The 19,463-nt window shown below is 48.8% G+C and overlaps 3 protein-coding genes across 3 annotated transcripts; all 3 read left to right on the top strand.

Annotated features, from left to right (window-relative positions):
• Window positions 1-5,081: 5,081 nt before the first annotated feature.
• Window positions 5,082-5,420, top strand: KRTAP17-1 (keratin associated protein 17-1; the record flags this gene model as incomplete). Its single annotated transcript, XM_084237143.1, has 1 exon — window positions 5,082-5,420. One exon carries the CDS (start codon window positions 5,082-5,084, stop codon window positions 5,418-5,420), a length of 339 nt encoding a protein of 112 aa, XP_084093269.1.
• A 6,265-nt stretch (window positions 5,421-11,685) lies between these two features.
• KRTAP16-1 (keratin associated protein 16-1) lies at window positions 11,686-13,137 on the top strand (the record flags this gene model as incomplete). The annotated part of the gene is made up of 2 exons (XM_084237996.1): window positions 11,686-11,960; window positions 12,060-13,137. The coding sequence occupies 2 exons, from the start codon at window positions 11,686-11,688 to the stop codon at window positions 13,135-13,137; spliced, it is 1,353 nt and encodes a 450-aa protein (XP_084094122.1).
• A 4,346-nt stretch (window positions 13,138-17,483) lies between these two features.
• KRTAP29-1 (keratin associated like protein 29-1) lies at window positions 17,484-18,548 on the top strand (the record flags this gene model as incomplete). The annotated part of the gene is made up of 1 exon (XM_084237995.1): window positions 17,484-18,548. The coding sequence occupies one exon, from the start codon at window positions 17,484-17,486 to the stop codon at window positions 18,546-18,548; it is 1,065 nt and encodes a 354-aa protein (XP_084094121.1).
• Between the last annotated feature and the right edge of the window lie 915 nt (window positions 18,549-19,463).

The following is a 19,463-nucleotide window of genomic DNA, read 5'->3' as shown; positions in this document are numbered from 1 at the left end:
GAAGCAGCTACCACTCTCTTTTATGCTATGATACTATCCAAGCCCCCCGAAATGCCAATACCATCTCTAAATGAAGGATGAAAGGCATATTCTGAATGATTTCCAATTTTATACAGAATTGATATTCTTCCCCTGCCAATTGGAATGAAAATTTGAAGTAGTTTTAAACAGTCTTAGAGAAAAATAGTCATGTTTTTAACTTACCTTGGAATATGAATTTATAATTTGTACACCATATATATGCTTATATGTAAATATCTGTATATATATATCTAGCTGTATTTATCCTAATATTTGCATGCAAAACTTTATTTTTTTTAAAGATTGATTTATTTATTTATACAAGCACTGGGTACAGTCAGAAGCATGGGAGGGTGAGAGAATTCACCAGAGCCAGAGTGGGGAACAGAATAGGCAGAGTGATGAAATACACTGCTGAGGGGAGCAGCAGGTGAAGCAGGAGAGGTCTGTGCACCATGTGGGACCCTCGCCTGCCAGCCGGGGATCAAACCAGCACTGCAGAGGCTGCAGGCAGCTTCGCAGCCCAATGCTCAACCTCTGCGCCACCAGTGGAGGCCCTGCATGCAAAACTTCAGAGAAAACACAAAAGGCAAAACTAGAATATTAGTGATAAATATCTTTGCTGTTAGGTGATGAGTTTTATTTTCTAGTCTTTAATTTTTTATATTTTTCAGAAATTTCATATTAAGCAGGTATGAAATTTATAATGTAATTATTCTCATTGTTATTATTATTATAATACAGCATCAAAGACTAACCTGGGAAAATGTAACTCATAAGACAAAATTTTATTTTCTATTACACAGAGGATTCCTATCAATTGAATAAAAATTCCAAAACTTTTGGATGAATATGAAATGAAATGAAATGAATGAATATGAAATGAAAATTCACAGAAGAGGGAGCATAAACAGCATTTAAATATATGAAATGTTGCTCACTTTCACTAACAAGAGAAATGCATGCTAAAATGATTAGAAGATTCTTTCTCCTCTCAGATTGGCAAGGTCACAAACTTTGATAACACTATTGATAAAAGCATAAAGAGACAGGTCTTCTAACACTTGGCTGATGGGAGTGAAAATTGGTACAATCTTTGCAAAGGATAATTTGATAACATCCATCAAAATTACAAATGCAAAATCTCATGGATGCAATTTACAATATATAAAGATTTGTGTAAAATGATGTAATTATATAGTTATATAATAACAAAAAATCAGTTAAAATACCAAAATATTCTAAACAAATATCTTTCAAAGGTGAAACAGTTAAATGCAGGCAAACCTCAAATATTACAGGTTCAGCTCCAGACTAACACCACAAAGTCATTGTTGCAATAAGGTGAGTCATACAAAATTTTTGGTTTCCCAGCACATATAAAAATTGCATTTACAGGCCTCTCCGGTGGTACAGTGGGTTGAGCGCAGTGCTGTGAAGCTGTCCATAGCCTCTGCAGCCTGGTTCAATTCCCAGCAGGCCAGGTTGATTCTCACATGGTGTGGCAGACCTCTCCTGTCTTGCCTGCTGCTCCCCTCAGCAGTGTATTTTGGTCCTTCTACCTGTTCTGCTCCCTGCTCTGTCTCTGGTGAATTCTCTCACCCTCCTGCACCTCTGGGCTGTTCCCCAGTGCTTGTATAAATAAATAAATCTTTAAAAAAATTGCATTTACATTATACTGCTGTCTATGAAGGTGCACTATAACCATGTCTAAAAACCATGTCTAAAAAATATACATATATTATTTAAAAATACTTTATTGCTAAAATTTGCTATTCATCATCTCATCCCTTGGCAAATAATAGTCTCTTGCTGCTAGAGGATCTTGTCTTGATGCTGATGGCTAAGACTGGTCATGGTGATGGCTGCTGAAGGCTGGAATTAAGAAATTTTGATTTCTTAAAATAAGAGAACAGTGCAATTTGTCACATTGATTGACTCTTCCTTTCATGAAAGGGTTCTCTGTAGCAGGCGATGCTGTTTGAGAGCGCTTATCCACAATAGAACTTATTTCAAAATTCGAAATTTCAATCCTCCCAAACCCTGCTGCTGCTTCATCAACAAGATTTCTGTAATGTTCTAAATACTGTGTTGTCATCTCATCAATGTCCACGGCATCTTCACCAGGAGATCTCAAGAACCCACTTTGTTTGCTTGTTGATAAGAAGCAACTCTCAGTTCAAGTCTCATCACGAAATTGCAGCAATTGAGTCTCCTCTTCATGCTACACTTGTAAGTCTAGTTGTCTTGCTATTTCCACCACATGCATGGTTGCTTCCTTCACTGGAGTCTTGAACCCCTCACAGTCATTCATAAGGGTTGGAGTCAACTTCCTCCGAATACCTGTTAAGGTTGACATTCTCACCTTTTCCCAGGAACAGCAGTGTTTTTAATGACACATGTTAAGGTGGACCTTTCCAGAGGGTTTTCAGTTTACTTTTCCCAGATCCATCAGAGGAATCACTACAACTGACAGCTACAGTCTTCTGAAATGCATTTCTTAAATAATAAGACTTGAAAGTCAAAATGACCCTTTCATCTATAGGCTGCAGAATGGATGTGTTAGCAGGTATGAAAACCAACTTCATTTTCTTGTACCTTTGCATCAGAGATCTTGGGTGACTAGATGCATTGGCAATGAGCGATAATATTTTGAAAGGAATCTTCTTTTCCCCCTGAGCATTGGGTGGCAACAGTGGGCTGAAAATATTCAGTAAACTGTGTTGTAAACAAATATGCAGTCATCTGGAACCGCCCCCCCCCCCATTTATAGACAGAGTAGATTTAGCATCATCGTTACAGAGTCCAAGGGTTTTCAGAATGGTCAGTGAGCATTGGCTTCAACTGAAAGTCACCAGCTGCCTTAGGCCCTAACGAGAATCAGCCTGTTCTTCGAAGCTTTAGAGTCAGGCACTGACTTTTTCTCTATAGCTATGAAAGTCCTAGATGGCATCTTCTTCCAACAGAAAGCTGTCTTCTCTACTCTGAAAATCTGTTGTTTCATGTTGCTACTTTCATCAATTATCTCAACCAGATCTTTGGGCTCTTCTGGCCGCAGGTTCTGCACCAGCACTTGCTGCTCCACCCTGGATAGTCTCATCGCAGACCCGGCTTCTTTCATTATTCTCATGAGCCAACCTCTGCTGTCTTCAAACTTTTCTTCTGCATCTTCCACACCTCTCTCACCATTGAGTTGAAGAGTTAGGGTCTTACTGTGCATCAGGCTTTGATTTAAGGGAATGTCGTGGCTGATTTGATCTTCTATCCAGACCAGTAAAATTTTCTCCCAACCAGCAATAAAGCTGTGTCATTTTCTCGTCATTCATGTGTTCACTGGAATAGCGCTTTTAATTCTCTTCAAGAACTTTTCCTTGGCTTTTACAAGGGGCAAAATGCCTAGCTTTCAGCTACCTTGGCTGTCGACATACCTTCGTCACTAACCTCAATCATTTCTAACTTTTCATTTAAAGTGAGATGCATGTGACTCACTTGAGCACTTAGAGGCACTGTAGGGCTATTAGTTAGCCTAATTTTAATATTGTTGTATTTTAGGAATGGAGAAAGAACAAAGGATGGGGGAACCACCTATCTGTAGAGTAGTCAGAACACACACAGTTATTAGGAAAGTTTGTGGTCTTTTAGGGGGTTACTTTGCGGTACCCCAAATATAATAGTAACATAAAAGACCACTGATCATGGAGCACCCGAAAACAGATATAACAATGAAATGTGTGGAAATATTGTGAGAATTATCAAAGAGGATTACCAGGACTGGGGTGCAGATTGGAGATCTGAGTTTTTCAAAAGCCCGCACCTTGGGAAATTCTGATGTAACATTGGGTTTGGAAGTCACATGGTATTTTAAGGTTCCTCCTAGTTCTAAAATTCCACATCCTGGGAAGTACTCAGCATCATGTCAGATCCAAGGGCTCGTCCCCCCAACTATTCCCTTGAAAATCTGCACCCCTCTGCTCAGTCCCTGTAGTCCCAGGACGCTGCCTTACCTCTAGGTGGATCTATAAAGGAAAGGGAAATTGAAAAAGGGGGTGTGTCCCTCATTCAGATCACCACACCCACAGCCGCCTTGCATCCCTCCGCACCTCCTCCCACTGTGCTTTCTGGGGGTGCTGCCTTCCAGAGGCAGTCTGTGGGCTGCCGGGCTGCCATTCCCATCCGAGAGGTTGACAAGGTACCAAAACCGCAACATGGAGATGGGCATTTTGACACCGTCTCAGAATTCACACGTGGCCCTGAATTCCCTGTGCATTGTAGCCTCTCTCGGCAGGCGACCCTCTGGGTTGCTCTCCCGCAGCTGCAACTCTTTCAAAGCTGCACACAGCACTTCCACGTTGCTGTGCACAAGCCCTCACTGCTGCTCGGCCCCCGCCAGGCCGCGGCCCATTTGGAGAGAAGAGCGAGCTCAGCTCGCCCTGCAGCCCTGAGAGAACGTGGCGCCCCGTGTCCTGCGGTTTTATGACGAGTCTCCGCATTTCTCAGGGCGGTCATCACTGCCGCCTGATGCCCCCCCACGCCCCAACACCCGTGCGGCGCACTCCGCAGAGCACACGGGGACACAAATATTTGCCTTTTGCTCACGTGGGCCCCGCGGGGTGCAGCTTCCACCTGGAGCAGCCACGTGACCCGCGCGCCCGCCGCCGGGCCTGGGGGGTGTGGGGGGCGGGGGGGCACCCCGGGGCACCCCGCTGGCCTCCCAGCGCCTGCCCCCCCCCGCAGAAGGGCCCCCCCGCCAGCGGCCCGCGGAGCTGGGCCCCCGCAGGGCAGCACCCCTGGAGCCAGCGCGCCCCTGGGCCGGCCCGGCCCGGCAGGTGCCGCCGCGGGGGGTTCGGGGTGATGACAGGTGTCGCCCCTGGACAAACAGCCGTTGGGGCGAGTGGGGCCCTTTTACGAGTTGAGGCACTCGGGGCCGGAAAATAAACAGGCGCTAATGAGCCGTTCGCGGCCGCGGGCGCCAACACCCGCCGCGCGTCCCCCGGCGGGCGGGGGTATAAAGGGCGCGGCGCCCCGGCCCGGGACCTGCCGACCTGCGAGCCGAGCCGACCATGGGGTGCTGCCCGGGGGACTGCTTCGCCTGCTGCCCGCAGGAGCAGGACTGCTGCGAGGAGTGCTGCTGCCAGGGCCCCTGCTGCGGCTGCTGCGGCGCCTGCTGCGGCTGCGGCGGCGGCGGCGGCTGCTGCGGCTGCGGCGGCGGCGGCTGCGGCGGCGGCGGCGGCTGCTGCGGCTGCGGCGGCTGCGGCGGCGGCTGCGGCGGCTGCGGCGGCGGCTGCGGCGGCTGCGGCGGCGGCTGCGGCGGCTGCGGCGGCTGCGGCGGCTGCTGCGGCTCGGGCGGCTGCTGCGGGCCCGTGTGCTGCCAGCCCGCGCCCGTGTGCGACACCAAGTGACCGGACCGCCCCGCGCCCGCCCCGGACGGCCCCGGACGCCGCGCGCCGCGGAGAGGACTCGGGGCCCCGCGCCCGCGCGCCTGAGAAGTGGAAGCCGGGGGCCCCCCGGGGCCCCCCGAAGCTCAAAGGCGGAACCCTCGCGGCTCGTCTTCGCGGAGCTGCGCGCCCGGCCCCGCCGCGCGCCCTGGGACTCGGGGCGGCCCGGACGCGCCGCCCCCCGCGCCCCGGCTCCCGGCGCCCCTAGACGCAAACCCCTCCCTTCCTGGTTGAGTCGCTAATAAACCCGAGCCTGCTGGCCGCACCGAACGCCTCTCCCGCCTCTTCCTTCCCTCCTCCCGGCACCCGGGCGCGGGCCGCTGAGCTGCGGTTTGTGGGGCGCCCGCCCCAGCGGAGGGGCCGCCGGCGCGGGCAGCGGGGGCCTCAACCCGGGGAGCGGATCTGCACCCCACACCCAGGCGAGACCCGCAGCTGCACTTTTCTTTCTTTCTTTTTTTTAAGATTTATTTATGCATGCAAGAGCTGGGGTTCAGGGCAGGGGTGTGGGGGTGAGAGGACTCGCCAGTGCCAGAGCGGGGAGCAGAACAGGCGGATCGACTGAAACACACTGCTGAGGGGAGCGGCGGGCGAGACAGGAGGGGTCTGCGGGCCATGTGGGTAGCTGCTCCCTGAGCGGCTGGGGATCGAACTCGTGCTGCAGAGGCTGCGGCTTGCCTCATAGTGCGGTGCTTAACCCCTTGAGCCACCACGGAGGCCCCGGCAGCCTGCACTTTTTTTTTTTTTAATAAATTTTATTTTTATATTCCCCATACAATTGCAACCCCCTTATTTTGACCCCAATCCCTCCCCTCCCCGTCCCCCACCCCGCCCATAGAGTGTCTCTGGTTCAGAGTTTTTTGTTAATTTTGATTTCCACTTTCTTATAGTTATTCGTTTTCCTGGTCCCTTATTTAGGTTTTCTAGATTCCTGCTATGAGTGAGACCATCCGGTATTTTTCTTTTTCTTTCTGGCTTATTTCGCTGAGCATGATCCCTTCCAGCGCCATCCATGTTGCTGCAAATGGCATGTGTTTATCTTTTTTGATTGCTGAGTAATATTCCATGGTGTATCTGGACCACATCTTCTTGATCCAGTCATCTATTTTTGGGCATTTGGGTTGTGGCAGCCGGCACTTTAACTGCAACCCCACTTGTAGATGAAAGCTTCCATGTGCTGGCTGACGTCCACTTGGGGGCTTTAAAAAATGCAGAACCTTGTGCTGCCCCTCTGGGGAGTCTGTCCGGCAGGTCTAGGGTGTGGAACCTGCAGTCTCCAAAACTCCTGGTAAGTGCTGAAGCGCGCAGGCTAATCTAGAACGAGGCATGGCTTCCTCCACAGAGTATCAACAGTTACCGAGGGGTTCAGGAAAGGGCTGCAGCCTTGGTCAGAACTTTCTGGCAAAGTCAGAGGAGGCGGCGCTGGTAAAACAGACTTGCTAGCTATTCCTCTTTCAAAACTTTGTAAGGACACAGGTTCTAGGCTGTTCTGGGAAGTCTGGTTGCTCCCTTCCCTCTTTGCTTTGGTAAAGGCTTCCCCTCCTGTGTTAGGTTTTCTTGTTCTGGAACCCGCTTTTGTGTGTGTGCCTCAGTCCTAGGAAGGAGAGGGAGGCGGGCATCTACCAGGTGGAGATGGACTCAGGTGTATGGGAGCCCAGCTGGAAAGTTAATATTCAAGACAGTTGATCCAACTTCTTGCTAAATGTGATTTTACATGTGAAACAAAACTTATTCTGCTCTTGCCCTGGGCAGAATGCTATTTATTTTTATTATTACAAAGCAATGTTTCATTCAGTCAGGAAACAACATTTTTTCTGATTATAAGCAAAGCAATGATCCCTAAAAATTTGAAGAAATACAGACAAATATAAAGGAGAAATAATTGCCATCTGAATTCTCACCACTCTGAGTTTGTTATTGACATATATCTTCCTAGGCTCCTTTTCTAAGCACATTTACAAATAAAACTGGGGCCATGATGCATTTTACCTTTTTACTTATAAAAACTTATGTTTCATTTTTATAAGCCAACTATTTCGAGATATAATTTACATATAATAAAATATTCCTATTTTTATGAGATTTGACAAATATATATACTTAAGCAACTATCACCGCATTCAAGATGTAGAATTTCATCCTTCCCCAAATTTCCCAGTGCCCCCTTTGTAGGTAACCCTTCCTATCCCTGACCCCAGCTTTAGGCAACCACAGAGCTACAATGTGTCACTATAAATTTCACCACTTCTAGAATTCCGTAGAAATTAAATCACATCTGTGAACTCTTCTATACTTAGAATAGCATTTTGATCCATGTTGTGGTAACAGGAGAATATACATACGTTGAGGTATGAAGTTGTACTCCAAAAACTTAGATAGTATCATGAACTAATAGTAAATCACTAAAATATTATTAAAATAGTTCATTTTGGGGGGCTTCCCCTGGTGGTGCAGCGGTTGAGCGCTGGCCTGTGAAGCTGCCCGCAGCCTCTGCAGCACGGGTTCGATCCCCGGCCGCCAGCTAGGGTCCCACATGGAGCAACAGACCTCTCCTGCCGTGCCCGCTGCTCCCCTTGGCAGTGTATTTTGTCAGTCTGCATGTTCTGTTCCTCACTCTGGTTCTGGTGAATCCTCTCACCCTCCTGCGCTTCTGACAGTACCCAGTGCTTGTATAAATAAATTTTAAAAAAAGGTCATTTTTTTATTAAATGGTAGTATTGCATTGAATGAATATATTACATTAAAAATACTCATCGACTGATGGGCATTTGGGTTGTCTCCAGATTTTTGCTATTATGAATAAAGCTGCTGTGAACACTCATGTACACTTATTTTGTTTTCACTTATTTTGTATAAATGCTTAGAAATGGGATTTCTGTTTATAAGAAGCCACTAAGCTGTTTGGCAAAGTGACTGTGACATTTTGTATTTCTACTGGCAATGTCTGGGAGTGTCAGTTGTTCCATGTTCTGCTTCACACTTGTTATTATTCATCTTTTTATTCTAGAACATACGCAGTGCAAGCTCATTGTGGTTTCTTTTCTTTTCTCTCTCTCTTTTTGTCTAATTAAAAAATCCAACAGTAGGGCCCGCAGCCACTGCTGCACTGGTTTGATCCCCGGCCACTGGCGAGGGTCCCACATGGCGCACAGACCTCTCCTGCTACCCGCTGCTCTCCTCAGCAGTGTACTTCGTCCTTCTGCCTGCTCTGCTCCCTGCTCTGACTCTGGTGAATTCTCTCACCCTCCCGTGCTTCTGACTGTACCCAGTGCTTGTATAAATAAATAAATAAATCTTAAAAAAAAATCCAACAGTATTAGAAGTGTCTTGCTTTTGGAGAGAATTTGAGAATTGATTCTCCCTGGCTGAGTTTTAGACTCTACTAGTGAGATCTGTTTTTGCCCTGGCTGGAATTAGCATCCTAAGAACTGGCTCTTTAACTCCCCTGAGAAAGTCACAACCAGAGCAGAAGTGTGCCAATGGGACAAAGTTACCAGAGACCAATGGGGCTCCATTAAGTAGTTGTGATTCTGAGGGATTGATTCTTTCATCACTCATGATCACCGTCTCCCAGATGGGTAAATGGAGAATTGTAAAGTCCTTGGATTACTGACAGAAAACTGCCCTTCACAGAAATTCTAATTCCATTCATTCATTCATTCATCCAATGCTTACATAATGTCAAAGGAGATATGGCTTTTGAAAAGAACAAGGTAGGAATGTACTAGATTGTGAAAAAAGCAACTTATTTCATTTAGCAAGGAAGGACTCTGAGGAAATGATGTCCCTATATAACAGATGATGTTATGTAAGTTTCTCAACTGAGAGAGTTTTCAGGGATTCACTGGGAGAAGGGCTATTGCCATCTGGAATTCCATTGCTGGCTTAGCTGAGGAAGAAAATATGGATGGAGAGAAGAGCTGGGAAGGTAGGGATTAGGGCTGTGGAGAGGCCCTTCTGCAGAACTCTTCAAAAGTCCTCTCTCCCCACTGCCTGACAGCCACATCTTGAAGGATGGCTCTTTGTGTTCCTAACCTACTTTCCACCACTGAGTCATGCAGATTCTGGCTAACATTGCTCTAGCCCCAAGGCACTGTCCAGTTTAGGTTGGCACCATGAAGCTTTTGCTTCATTGGCCTAGAACCCTTGTGATCTCCCTGCCCTCAGACTCTCCCCCCTTCTCTAACCCCCTTTTCCAGTCTGTGGGACCTTTCCAAAGTCAAACCTGATCAAGTTACTCCCTTGCTTTAAACTCCCAGGTGTCAGCATAAAATCCTGCTTCTGATCCTTCTGAACCCTTCATGGTTCAGGGCTAGTTACTCCTCTCCCCTCCCAGTACTAACACTGTGCCTTCCTGTCCACTGGCACCTTTCATTTTGACTCTGGAACCCTTCATTGCTTCCCAAGTGTATTATGCTCTTGTGTCTTTGATTTTCACAACTGATTCTTTTCCTGCCTTTACCACCACCTTTTATCCTTCTTTGAGGATTCAGCTTTCCTTTTTATTACTTGAGACACATTTCAAACTTCCAAAAACCATGTGGATGTTTCTCCTGGTTGTCCCCATAGCACCCCCAGAACTCACCCATGTATTGTAATACTTGTATGCACACTGTGCCGTAATTGCTTTGTATGCACTGGTCACTCTTCTTGGGTTCCTTGTGGCAAAATTGCAATTCATTTTTTTTTTTTTGCATCCTTCACACAGAACCCAGTGATGACTGAGCTGGAGGGATGAATAAAAATGAAATTGATTAGTGATTATATAAGTTAATGAATGAAGGAAAGGATAATGAATGCATGGCACATTGGTTCAACTGTTCTAAAGGAAATCCTGTCTTTTGCATTGATGTTGAAAGCACATGATGGAGGCCAGTTAGGTCCCTTACTGAGCAAGGATGCCAGGGGTTGGTGTTTAGAAATATAGGGTTTAATTTCCACCTCATGTCTCAGGTGGTAGTACTTGCACAACACTTTAAAAAAGCATTTGTGTTTTCTTTGGGTTTTGTGGATCTTTTCTTTCAGGAGCTGTTAAAATTACCAAGGGCAAGAATGACTCTGGGGGTCTCCTGAATACCTGATGGGATTGCAGGATGGGTAGAAGGAAAATGGGGAGGAAAAGCAGAAAAGGTAAGTCGAGTGCTTCCCAGGGCTGCTCACAAGATAGGATGGAGGACAGCATTATGGGGTGAGCCTGTGGCATGGGGCTCCTGAGAAACATGTGTCCAGACACAATGGTGAAAAGGTGGGAGAGCAACCCTCGATCAGGAGGCAAGATGTGGGTGATGTTTAGCAAGTGACAAGCTCTTTTATTTCAAGCCCCCTTCCCTTTCTTTGCCTAGAATGGCAGAAGAGGAATTACTGCCACATGGGATTGATGATGTTATTTTTTATTTATGCATACAAGAGCTGGGGTCTAGGCCAGAGGTGTGGGGGGTGAGAGGATTCACCAGAGACAGAGTGGGGAGCAGAACAGTCAGATCTGCTGAAATACACTGCTGAGGGGAGCAGCGGGCGAGACAGGAGAGGTCTGCCGCGCCATGTGGGTCACCTCCCTGGGCCGGGATCGAACTCGTGCTGCAGTGGCTGACGACAGCTTGAGGGGGCTGATACTTTAACCTTTGCACCACCTGGGAGGCCCTGCTGATGGTTTTAAATAAGATCATTGCTGTAAAACAGTCACTTAAAGTCCCGTCCAGATATCCCCTCTCCTACAGAATTCATTTTTCCTCCTCTCTTCCTCCATAATGCCTGTATGTCTATGTTGAGTTTGTCCCTGCATGCCTGCCTGTCCCCTAGAGAATGAGACCTGCCAGAGTGTCTTACCCATGTGGCCATCCCCCTGTGTCCAGTCCAGGACCTGGTACAGAGGGCAAGAAGTTAGATTAATTATAAGTTTCTTCAGCCCCTGGCCATAATGCTCAGAAACACAGACCACTCAGCTTGGAGGCAGTGATGCTTACTCCAAGATGACCTGTAGCTCCGACGATACCAAATTTAGCAGGTCAATAAACAAACAGCTTCTTTATGGTCAGATAAACAACATCCAAATCAACAAACAGTGGCATAATAAGATGTTCCTCTGAAAACCAGCCCCAACAGGAACGAGGAAAAGATGCAGGGCCCACAACAGCAGGAGCCAGTGAGTGGGTATAAAAGCGAGGGCCTCCAAGAGCAGCCCAGCCAAGGCAGCAAGCTCTCAGCGTTCACAAGGAGCAGAGGCACCACCACCATGTCTGGAAACTGCTGTTCTAGGAAATGCCCCTCCGTGCCTGCCATCTCTCTCTGCTCCAGTGATGTAAGCTGCGGAGGGCCGATCTGCTTGCCCAGTTCCTGCCAGAGCCAGACGTGGCAACTGGTGACTTGTCAAGATAGCTGTGGGTCGTCCAGCTGTGACCCCCCGTGCTGCCCACCCTCCTGTCCCCCGAGCAGCTGTGTGCAGCCGGTGTGCTGCAACGTCACCATCTGCGAGCCTGCCTGCTCCGTGAGCAGCTGTCCCCAGCCCGTGTGCTGCGACCCCACCCCTTGTGACCCCTGTTCCGTGAGCAGCTGTCCCCAGCCTGTGTGCTGTGAGGCCACCCTTTGTGAGCCCTGCTCCGTGAGCAGCTGTCCCCAGCCTGTGTGCTGTGAGGCCACCCTCTGTGACCCTTCTTGCTGCCAGCCTGTGTGCTGTGAGACCCCTTCCTGCCAGCCAGTCATCTGTGTGCCAGCTACCTGCCAGGCCTTCCTCTGCAAACCCATCTGCGAGCCCAGCTGTTGTCCATCTGTCTGTGCTGTGCCCAGTTCCTGCCAGGCGATGATCTGTGAGCCTGCCTGCTGCCAGCCGGTGTGCCCCACCCCAAGTTGCTGTTCATCTGTCTGCCCTGTGGCCAACAACTGCCAGCCTGTCTGCTGTGACTCCAGCCCTTGTGAACCACCTTGCTCAGAGCCCAGCATCTGCCAACCAGCGGCCTGTATGGCTCTGATGTGTGAGCCCGTCTGCCTCCGCTCTGTCTGCTGTGTTCCCAGCCCTTGCGAGACACCTTGTGACGACATTACTTGCCAAGAGCCCCCATGCTGCATCTCCAGCATCTGCCAACCCATCTGCCCTGAGCCCAGCCCCTGCCCACCGAGTGTCTGCGTGCCCAGCCCGTGTCAACCTACCTGCTACGTAATCAAGCGCTGTCAGTCCATCTCGTGTGAGCCGGTCCCCTGCCCTTCTAGCTCCTGCCAACCTCTGTGCTGCCGCCCGGGGTCTTCTGCATCTGCCATCTGTCAACCTACTTGCTCTCGGACTTTCTTCATCCCCAGCTCCTGCAAACAGCCTCGCGTGCCCTCGGTTCCCTACCGCCCGATCTGCCGTCCAATCTGCTCTGGACCCATCACCTACAGGCAGCCATACGTGACATCCATCTCCTTCCGCCCTGCCTGCTACCGCCCCTGTTATTCCATCCTGCGCCGCCCGACCTGTATCACTTCTGTCTCTTACCGCCCGGTCTGCACCCGCCTGACTAGCGCCGACTCCTGTAAGCCGGAGATCAAGCCGTCCGTCTCCGGCCCGTCGGATTGTCCTGACGTGACGCCCTGCAAAGGGGACGGTCCTGAGGTCAATCCTGGCCAGTGCCCCGATGCCAAACCCTCCAGCCCAACCTCCTGCGAGGCCACGAAGGGCCAGCCAGCTCCCACCAAGCCTGCCGACTGCTGAACTGGCCTCAGCCACGGATTCCTGCCAAGCAAGCCACCAGCTAGAAAGAAAACCTGACCGCGTCGCCCAAAGCGCATGCTGACTTAGCTAGCACCTGTCCTGTCTGCACTATCGCTTGCCATTGCTCATGCTTCAGAGAACTCATCAGACATGTCAGTATCCCGATAAGCCAAACGAAGGCCTCCTGGGGGGGCATCTGGGTTCCTGTCTGCTGCTGCCAGCAAGCTGAGAAATGCCGCATTGCCACATCATCTCAAGTCTTCCCTGGCATATATTTTGTTCTGTCCTCAAGCATATGCTCCTTTGCTGCGTGTACTCACATTTCTTGGGGACCTCTTCCTTGAGGTGAAGATATTTAACTGTCTAATAAATGTGGCTAAGTTGAAGCGACACGTTCCTGGTGCTCTCTTGTGCATGGCATATTCTCATTGGCTGACTTGCTTTGTCTCTGAGGGCATCCGTATTCATTCACTCATTCGTCTGTTCATCCACCCAAGCGGCATTACTAGAGAGCAGTTAGGTGCCAGGGACTGCATTAGGCTCTAGGCCTGAGAAAACAAAAGTCTCAGTCTCTGCACTCAGGCAGCTCACTCCCTGGGGAGGAGACAGGAAGAGAGACAATTGCTACATGTCATTGTGCAAAGTTCTGGGAGAGGTATGAGCAGGCCTTGTGGGCTTAGCAAGGCCCGGAGGAACCAGAGAAGGATTCTTGGAGGATGTAATACTGAAGCTGAGTCTTTCAGCACAAGTAGGAATTAACTGGCTAGGATAACAGGAAGGAAGATCTCTCGGGTGGAGGAAATGTATACACATGAATGGGGCTCATGAGTACACTATTCATTAGGTGACGCTTGGGCAGAGGTATGCTTCGAGGAGCTCTGAGGTCAGATAAGTGGACAGTGACCTGCTCTTTTGGGGCCTTGTATGCTCAACCGAGGCATTTGAGTTTGGTGCAGGGCTGACATGGAAGGCACGGAGAGGCCCTCCCTATGTGGGGTGACAGGGGGCATAAAGATCACTGGGTTTTGGAATGCCCCTCAGGCCTGGGTTTGGAAAATCGAATGGAAGAGCAAGGTCTTGGATATAAGGAGACTTGTTGAAAAATCCACTGGTTTTGGGGTTCATAGAGAATGAAAACAAGTGGGGTATCATTCTTATAATAAGGAAGTAACCTGAATTTCTTATGCAAAAGCTTTGCTTATGAGTCTCCCTGGTGGCGCAAGGGGTTAAGCACAGCACTATGAAGCAATCCGCAGCCTCTGAAGCATGAGTTCGATCCCCAGTCTGCCAGGGAACAACCCACATGGCACAGCAGACCTCTCCTGTCTCACCCACTGCTCCCCTCAGCAGTGTATTTCAGTCAGTCTGCCTGTTCTGTTCCCCACTCTGTCTCTGGTGAATCTTCTCACCCCCCATACCTCTGGCCTGTACCCCAGTTCTTGTATGCATAAATAGATAAATCTTAAAAAAAAAAAAAAGCTTTGCTTATGTTCCCCTAGTCCCTACAAGACTTTTCTTGTATAAGCTCCATACATAAATTAACAATCTCTAAGAACAAGGTTGTCTTCAAAGTAGTCACCCCTATACTCAGTGCACAGAATGAAGTGCCATCCTTTGTCCTCAAGGTGCAACTTTGTCCCAACCACAGGGATTTTGTCCCAACCAAACACAGAGAGTCCCAACCACTCTCAATTTTGGCACTGTTGATATTTTTGGACAGAAATACTCTTTATCATGACCTGGAGACTGTCCCATGCAATAAAGGATGCCAAGCAGCATCCCTGGGCTTTTCCAACTAGATGTTAGTGGCACCTCCTGGGTGTGATGACCTGCAATGTCTCTACATAATGGTGAAGATCCTTAGAGGGAGGGGAGAGCCTTTGTGTGAGAGCCACTGGGTTAGAGAACAGCAGAGGGAGAAAGCCAAAGGGAAACTTACCCTGCCTATCAGCATTGGGGCTACTGTCTCATGAGGCCATTGGGATTTATCTTCATCTCCTTTTAAGGTCAAGAGAGGAGTTGGCTAGGATTTTAAGTCCCTGTGTGAAGCATGGACTTGGCGTTTCAGGTAAATCGTAGCAATTCCTTGAGGTAGGGTTTCTTTCCCCCTATTTTATAGACAAAGAATATGAAGGGGCATGTGAATATGATGGTCCAAGGGACCATCAGCAGAGGCAAGTTTTCTCTCTGCTGATGGTAATTTTCACACAGTAGAAGATTGTGCTGTAGTGAACATGACTGGAAAATGACCACGTGTAACAACATGGGGGACCCCCACCAATGTAATGTTAGTTGACAGAAATAAGCTGGTGTGACAAGCTTGTGTGACAGACAGACACACACAGACAACACACACACTCAAAGTTCAAAAACACTGTATACTCACTAACATGCGTACACGTATGAATGTACATATACACAAATATATATACTTGGCACCATTCATAATCCCAAAACACAATCCTGAACACTATAATCCCAAATGCTGAAGTCTCAAAAGGTCAAAATCCTTAATGTTTAATATCCTAAAATCACAATCCCAAAAGATCAAAAGCTCTAAAATCACAGCCTGAATTATGAAAGTCAAAGAGTTGCAATTCTGAAAGTCAAAGAGAAGTATAATGCAGGTCAAAAAACCCAATACCTCCCCTGCTGAATCATTCAATCATTGTATCTCCTGCCCTTTCACACATAGCCCCACGCTGCCCTTCAAAAAACACCCTCAGTCAGAGAATAAAAAGTATTAGAGAAGCTCAGTGGCCTGAACCAAAGACACCAGTATGGAGATTCCACAAGTGTTGCAAAGCACAGGAGATGGTGATATCCATAAATGAAGAGTTGCTGCTTCATGTGCATCTGCATCTGAGAAAGACAACTCTTTTCACACTATGCACTTTATTGTGCAAGGTGGCTTATGAAGTGGTCCATGGTATTTTTATGTGTTTCTTAAATCCCCCACCCCCTTTTAAAATGTAAATACATGTCATCTAAGGAATGTTCCAGAATTATATCTTTCGATCTTGGTCTTTTGGGATTGTGATTTTTGGACTTTAGGGATTTTGATCTTTTATGATTTCAACATTTGGACTTATGATGTTTGGGACTGTGTCTTTTAGAATTATGACCCCAGCACAGGGTCCGGGGGGAACTGCTCACAAGCCAGTGCTCCACTGTACAGTGTCAGCCTTCAATCATGCATAGAGACCCCACCTCCTGAGTTAGGAGATGTAATAGTGGTCAAGATCAGAGCTTTGGGGTCAGCCCAAAGGTTTGTTTGAGCCTTGTTTCTACCCCTTATAACTTGCATCATTTGGGGAATATAATTTAAGCTTCCTGAGTTAGTTTTGCTACATCTAACACAGTGAAGACAAACTTTTTAAAAAATATATACATATTTTTTACATCATCCTTCATTTTTTGATTTCCCGTGAAATTCCCACCACCCATTCATTCACCTGTGCACCATCACCGTGGTCCCTTGTGCTCTTCGGACCCCTGTCCTGATCCCTCTCCCTCCTCCTCCTCAACAGACTGTCTCTGGTCTATGGGTGCCCGTTGATTTTGATTTTTACTTTATTATAGTTTTTTCCCCCCGATCCTTTATTTTGTTCCTCTACATTCCTCCTATAAGTGAAACCAACCGATATTTTTCTTTTTCTTTCTGGCTTATTTCACTGTAGGTAAGATTGCTTTCAGAAATTGTAAAGTTTCCAAAGGCAATCTTAGATACTAAGGTCATTGCAAAGATTGAATAAAAAATGCAGGCAAGGACATGGTGGAGAGTAAGCGCACTATCGGTGGAAGTGCTTGCTACTGTCATTAGTAGAGGTGGTCTAGTGAAGTGAAGCTTCAGGAAAGGCAAATGGGAAGCTCTAGAAAGTGGTGGAGATGATGAAGTGCTGTCTTGGGGTGCCCCATTTGCCATCAGACATTGTCCTCCCTCTGCTGGGGCATGGTCATTTCCTGATTGCCTGCTGGTGCAGACCTGCATTCCCGGCAGAGGAGCAGGCTGCTTGGCTAGGCTGCAGCCTCCTGATGAGAGGTTAGTGCGGAAAAGGCCCGCTTCAGGCAGGCTGGAGAACAACCTGTAAAAGTGACAGCTCATCCCAGGAGCACCAGGGAATCCAAATCGGGCAAAGAAAACTCCCAACTCAACAGACAAGTTTGTAAAGTGGGGGACAACATCTCCTGGGCTCTGAAGCCTGCTAATCAGATGTTTGTATGCAAATGACGGAAACAATAACAAGGAATGATGCTCCTGTCAGGCCAGTTCAGCTTGTGCGGGGACTATAAAAGCCCCACATGTGAGAGGTCTTCAGCTTGCTGGCGAGGTCTGCACCGGCACCATGGAGGACAGCTTTTGTCCTGGAAACACCACCGCCAGTCCCGATGTGCCCGCCTTCTCCATATACTCAAACACTGGCCGCTTCCGCAGAGGCATCCCTTTGCCCAGCTCCTGCCGGAGCAGAACGTGGCAACTGGTTACATGTGAAGAAAAACGTCAGTCATCCGGCAGTGCCCCCAGTGACTGTGAAACTGCTTCTTGCCAATCTACCTGCCTTCCAGCAACTTCTTGTGTGGGTTTTGTTTGCCAACCCATTTGCTCCTGCAAAGGTTGCTACGAACCCGGGGCTGGTCAGTCTTCTTGTCCAGTCAGCTCCTTCCAACCCTCCTGTTCAGAATCCACCAGCTGCTGTGAAGACAGCTCCTGCCAACAAAGCTCCTGCCAGGACACTGTCTGCATGTCTGGGTCATGCCAGGTAGCTTATGACCAACCAGCCTGCTGCGACCCGAGGTCCTGCCCATCCTCCTGCTGTGAGGTAACCCCCTGTCCCGAAACGTCTTGCCCACCCACTGGGGCAGGCCCCTGTCAGCCAACTTGCTGCCAAGCAGGTTCATGTCAACCCATCAGTGGTGAAGGTCAGCCCTGCCAACCAGCTTACTACCAACCCATCTGCTACATTTTCAAACCTTGCCAATCGGTTGTCTCCATGCCTGTTCCCTGCCAGCCATCGACGTGTGTGTTCAGTCCTTGCACTCCTGCTTGCTATGTGCCCTCCCCTTGCCAGCCGCTTCACTGCCAGGCAGTTCCTTCCATGTCCTTCATCTGCCAGCCAGTGGTGAGCTGCCAGCCACCATGTTCTGCAAAGAACCCTTGCAAACCAGCTTCTGGGGGCACCATGTGTTCCAGTCAGCCAGCTTGTGGTGGGCCCACTCCTTGCGACCAAAGTGGCTGCAAATCCCCTCCCTGCCAACCAGCTTGCTGCGTGACAGGCTTTGGCAACTCCCCCAGTGGCGGCTCCAGTGGCTTTCAACCAGCTCCCTCAAGTCTCTGCAAAACCAGCACCTGCTTGCCAGGTCCCTGCCAACCCGGTCACGAGTCCGGTGTCTGCAAGGCCACAGCTCACTGATGGAGCTCCCTTCATACCACTGCCCATGTCTACAGCATCCGCAGAGCCCCGTGGCGCCCACCTCCAGCCAAGCACTGTGCTGTCTGCTTCTCCCCTGACTCTGAATCCGGCCTGCGTCCACTTCTGGGGCTGACAAGGGCGCTTGTCCAGGATCACTGAGTAGAGAGGGCCACCTGAGCAGAGCTGACCTCGCGGCGAGCACGGACCTTGCCATAGCTTGCACCTCCTGATGTTGTCAATTCATTTCACTCCAGCAAAGTCTCCTCTCCAGTTTTGCTTTCTTTTGATGCTTCCCAGTCTTCAAGAAGATTCCTTTGCTGCCCACTGCTAATAAAATTGTGACTGATTAAGCATGATGAACAAAGCTCTCGGTGTGCTTTCATTCCTTTCCCTGCAGTCCTGGAGCCATTTCCTCAAGTCACAAGTGAACCAGTGATAGGGGCCTCCGGATCCTCGTGTGCTTTGGCTGAAAGGGGTAATGGTGTCTAGAATTACAGATGCCCAAGTTGGAAGCAAGTAAGGACAGACAATTCCTGGGCTTCTAGCCTTTCCACCCGCAAGAGCTCTTTTGAGATAAGTGCCTCAGTTTCCCCACAGTGGAAGATTTGGTAAGCCTGAGACAGAAATAGCCCAGGGAGGCCACTGACGAAAAGAAACACGAGGTTTTGGCCATGGAGAATAGCAAAGGGCTAATTCACTTAAAGCTGGTTTTAGTGATCAAGTCACCTAATTTAAATAAAATGAAAAACTCTTCAGGAATTTTTGGCATATTAAGGGATGGTTTTTATTTTTATTTATTTATTTATTTTTTTTTGTGGGACCCTCGCCGGTGGCTGGGACCCAATTGGCGTTGCAGAGGCTGCGGGCAGCCTCGCAACCCAGTGCTCAACTGCTGCGCCACCAGGGGAGGCCCAA

Source organism: Talpa europaea (genome assembly GCF_964194135.1).
Source record: "Talpa europaea genome assembly, chromosome: 7".
Classification (NCBI taxonomy): Eukaryota; Metazoa; Chordata; class Mammalia; order Eulipotyphla; family Talpidae; genus Talpa; species Talpa europaea.
This window is presented reverse-complemented; position numbering and strand designations above follow the sequence as displayed.